General features: G+C 36.4%; 1 protein-coding gene across 1 annotated transcript in view; it reads right to left on the bottom strand.

Moving 5' to 3' along the window:
* Positions 1-3,363, bottom strand: part of LOC109543727 (protein O-mannosyl-transferase TMTC1) — a gene marked incomplete in the record, with an annotated part of 24,093 nt that overhangs the window by 4,045 nt on the left and 16,685 nt on the right. The window contains 3 exon segments of the mRNA XM_048666034.1: positions 534-698; positions 894-1,015; positions 1,606-1,795. Of these exon segments, the coding sequence (XP_048521991.1) occupies positions 534-698; positions 894-1,015; positions 1,606-1,795 (477 nt within the window).

Consider the following 3,363-nt stretch of genomic DNA (forward strand, 5'->3'; position numbering starts at 1 on the left):
ATATTAAATATTGCAAAAAAATATTACTGTAATATTTGTGTGCTATCTGGGGATGGGCTCCATAATAAATTGAAATTGATTCAAACGAATTGAAAAGTTGGCATTTTGGCAAATAAAATTAATTCCACTCAATTTAACCCGGTTTACAATAATTTTTAATCTGCAAAGTTTCCTTTAATTGCTCTTGTCCCTATCAAGCCGCGCAGTTCGGCCCCCTAATGACGGGTTAAGTAGCAAACCATGTTGCCAGTCGTAAAAACTCATAATGGCTTTTGAATGTGAAGGGGTAGAATAATTTAACCCATATTGTAATAATTTGAATAGGAGCTGAACGAGTCAGTGCCCAATCGATTCTATCTGTACCGAAAAAATGATCATTCTCACTTTATTAGATTGCCATAATGCATATGAAACTGAAATGCTGTCTTCTAATACATGATCTCTTATAGTGGGAAAATGCCTGGCATTTCAGTAGTGACGTAATATTTTATAGATTACTTTTTCATTCTTAATTCACATAGTCTCTGTTATACCTTAATAAAGTTTCCCTGGACTTCCAATCTTTGTTCCTGACAATCGTCCTTAAAATGCTGCTAATTAGGATCAGGATCACCAAGCCGAGTATTGTTTGCCGGTGCCTAGAGTAGTTAGTCCAAAGTAGCTGGACTCCATATACGGTCAGTAAAATAGAACCCAGACTGGAAATTCGAAATTGGGACATAGCTTTATTAGGACTTCGGGACACATTTATTTATATTATTAACTAGTTAATAATCACTCAGCCACAATGTTTTAGAAAGTTTGGCGATTTGGTTTGAAGCGTTTATTTCTCACTTCCGAATGAATTCATATTGTCTTCATATGTCGTCAGCTTTGCCTTCAATTATTCTTACCTGGGTATGTACAAGACTCTTTCCGCTATTACAAAGCCAACGGTAACAAATAGATTTGAAGCTGGCAAGAAAGGAAGCACCAGAAGCAATAATCCCAAAACCAGTGGCGGGTGTCGCATATTCTGAAAATAATCAAATGCATGCTTTCAGAACAGCCTTTTGTTTTCGTCATTCGCTATTGGTTACGATGGTTTTATAAAAAGAAAGTTATTCAAACCCTCAAAAATAAAACAACTAAAAGAGAACAAGCTCCATTAAAAAGTTAAACACGTTTTGGAATTTTTAATTCCAGGCTAAGAAAGTTGTGGCCGGCAACGTATTGCTCCTTCGAAAACCGTTTAGGAAATAAAAAGTTTCGGCAAGTAAAAGTTCGCGGATAAAATTAAATGGGGGGAAATAAACCGGGAACTTTTCCCGAATACACTATAACTCCGAAGTTTAAGTTTCGAACGCTCTTCGAACTAGAACAATAAGGTATTGTCTCTCAACTGTAAACTATGTTTTGGTCACAATTTTACCACAGGTCTTTAGCTGATAAGCTGCCTATTATTTGATTATTTAATTTGCATATATTATTTACTGTATGTATACGAGGTCGTGTATTACAGCGTAAGTACCGAAGGCTTTAACTTGATCACACCCATAATTAATTGTTGTTACTGCAAGCAATGCAGTATTTTTAAATAGCGAAAAGTTTGTTTGCTGTACTTACCTCGAAGTCAATAATACTACGTATTGCAAGCAGGAATACTAGTCCTAAAAAGAAGCAGGTGGCAACATTTCTTGAGTCGCCCAGTGTTGTCACCAGCGGTATGGACCCCATTTGCCAATCGTGAGATAGAGTTGCGGGACAAAGCATCAACCAGAGGTTGAAAGCGGCCAGATAGCAAAAGGTCAAAAATCTAGAAAAATAATGTGGGACTGAACAGAAATGTTTACCTCCAATTAAAAACTGTTTTGCAACAAGAAATCCTGCCGAATCAGAATTAGCACGGCCGACGTTTCCCAGTTTAGTCAATTTCCGCATTCCTTTGCGGAAATTATGCATGGGCCGCCGCATAACTAGAGGGTTGTTACCGTAGTTCGTAGTAGTCAAATCAACTCCAAATATTTGTAATCAGTTTCTTTCTTTGTTCGACTGCCAAATGTATTCAGATTAGATTCAGTTTGTTAGGTATGTATATTTTTTACGAATTTCAAAGAGAAAAACAATGTTTTATTCATTGCTTCCAAATAGAGTGTCTACGCGACAAATAAACCGGGTCTTTGGAATTTCGAACCGCGCCCAATATTTTTTGTGCTAATTTTACAATACTATCATTATCATTATATTTTACAATATTGCAACCTGGGAAAACGGAGCAACCACGGCGAGAGCGGCAGCACTGATAGGCGGGCTTTCTTAGGAGATGTTCTGGTTGGTTTGCTATTTTTAAATGGCACTATAAATCGTTGCCATTTTTATAATTTACTCTTTGGATGGAATCTTCTAATGTTGTTACTGATTTTCCTTGATCCACATCAAGAACAGATATCAAGACCATTCCATGCGAATTATGAATACCTAATGTGAGCGGCCAAATGTTACGGCAGAATGTCGAAACGCAATTAGTATTTTTATTAAAACGCATTTTACAAGCGAAATTTAAGTAGATGATTAATTTGCCATTGCTTCCGGTTCCAAATGAAAATTGCACCAAATTCAAATAATTTTAAGTGAACTTAGGTGTTCGTCCGTAATGTGCTAATGTCCCTGCCTCTCAATACTATATAACTTGAATTAAAGTTTTTTACGTGTCCTACTATCCAGTGTAAATATGTAAAACTTCGTTCAATCCTGCCTCTCCTTTAAAAGATCCGCCAACATATTGCCATGAATATTCATGACCATAATTACTCTAGAAATGTTGCTAAAAAAGAGATCCGCCGGCTTTTTATTTTGGACCTCCACAGCAAAATCGTTTTCGCGAAAATCCAGCTCGCACAATTAATAAAAGTATAACAGTTATAACGAGAGCAGTGGTTCGAACTATCATATTGATATCAACACCACATTTGACGCAAAAAATAGTTGTTACTTGAATGTGCAGTTTAGTGTGAACGGGACGATGTATATATACAGGGTTGCTCATTAGTGCGTCAAAGTGCGATATCTCAGTAAATATGAAGTTTACAAGAAAATTCGTCCAACGAAAGTTTTTCACGTTTAAAATGTCCATATTCTAAAATTACTTTCCAATATACAGGGTGCATCATAAACGTGTGGTAGTTACCAACTCTGGTTTTTTAAATGAAACCCCCCTTTTTTTTTGTTATTTTCAGATTGGCCGTTCAATTTTAATTTATGTTTGTTTCAACCGTTTCACCTGAAAAACTTACGATTTCCGAGTTATTCGTAAAAATGTGAAAGTTTTGACAGCTACTGGGTTCCACAGAAATCGATGCTGTACACTACCCGCTGCGAATTTTG

Source organism: Dendroctonus ponderosae, unplaced genomic scaffold (assembly GCF_020466585.1).
Source record: "Dendroctonus ponderosae isolate FM_Combo_2020 unplaced genomic scaffold, Dpon_F_20191213v2 Dpon_F_20191213_4, whole genome shotgun sequence".
NCBI classification, from domain to species: domain Eukaryota; kingdom Metazoa; phylum Arthropoda; class Insecta; order Coleoptera; family Curculionidae; genus Dendroctonus; species Dendroctonus ponderosae.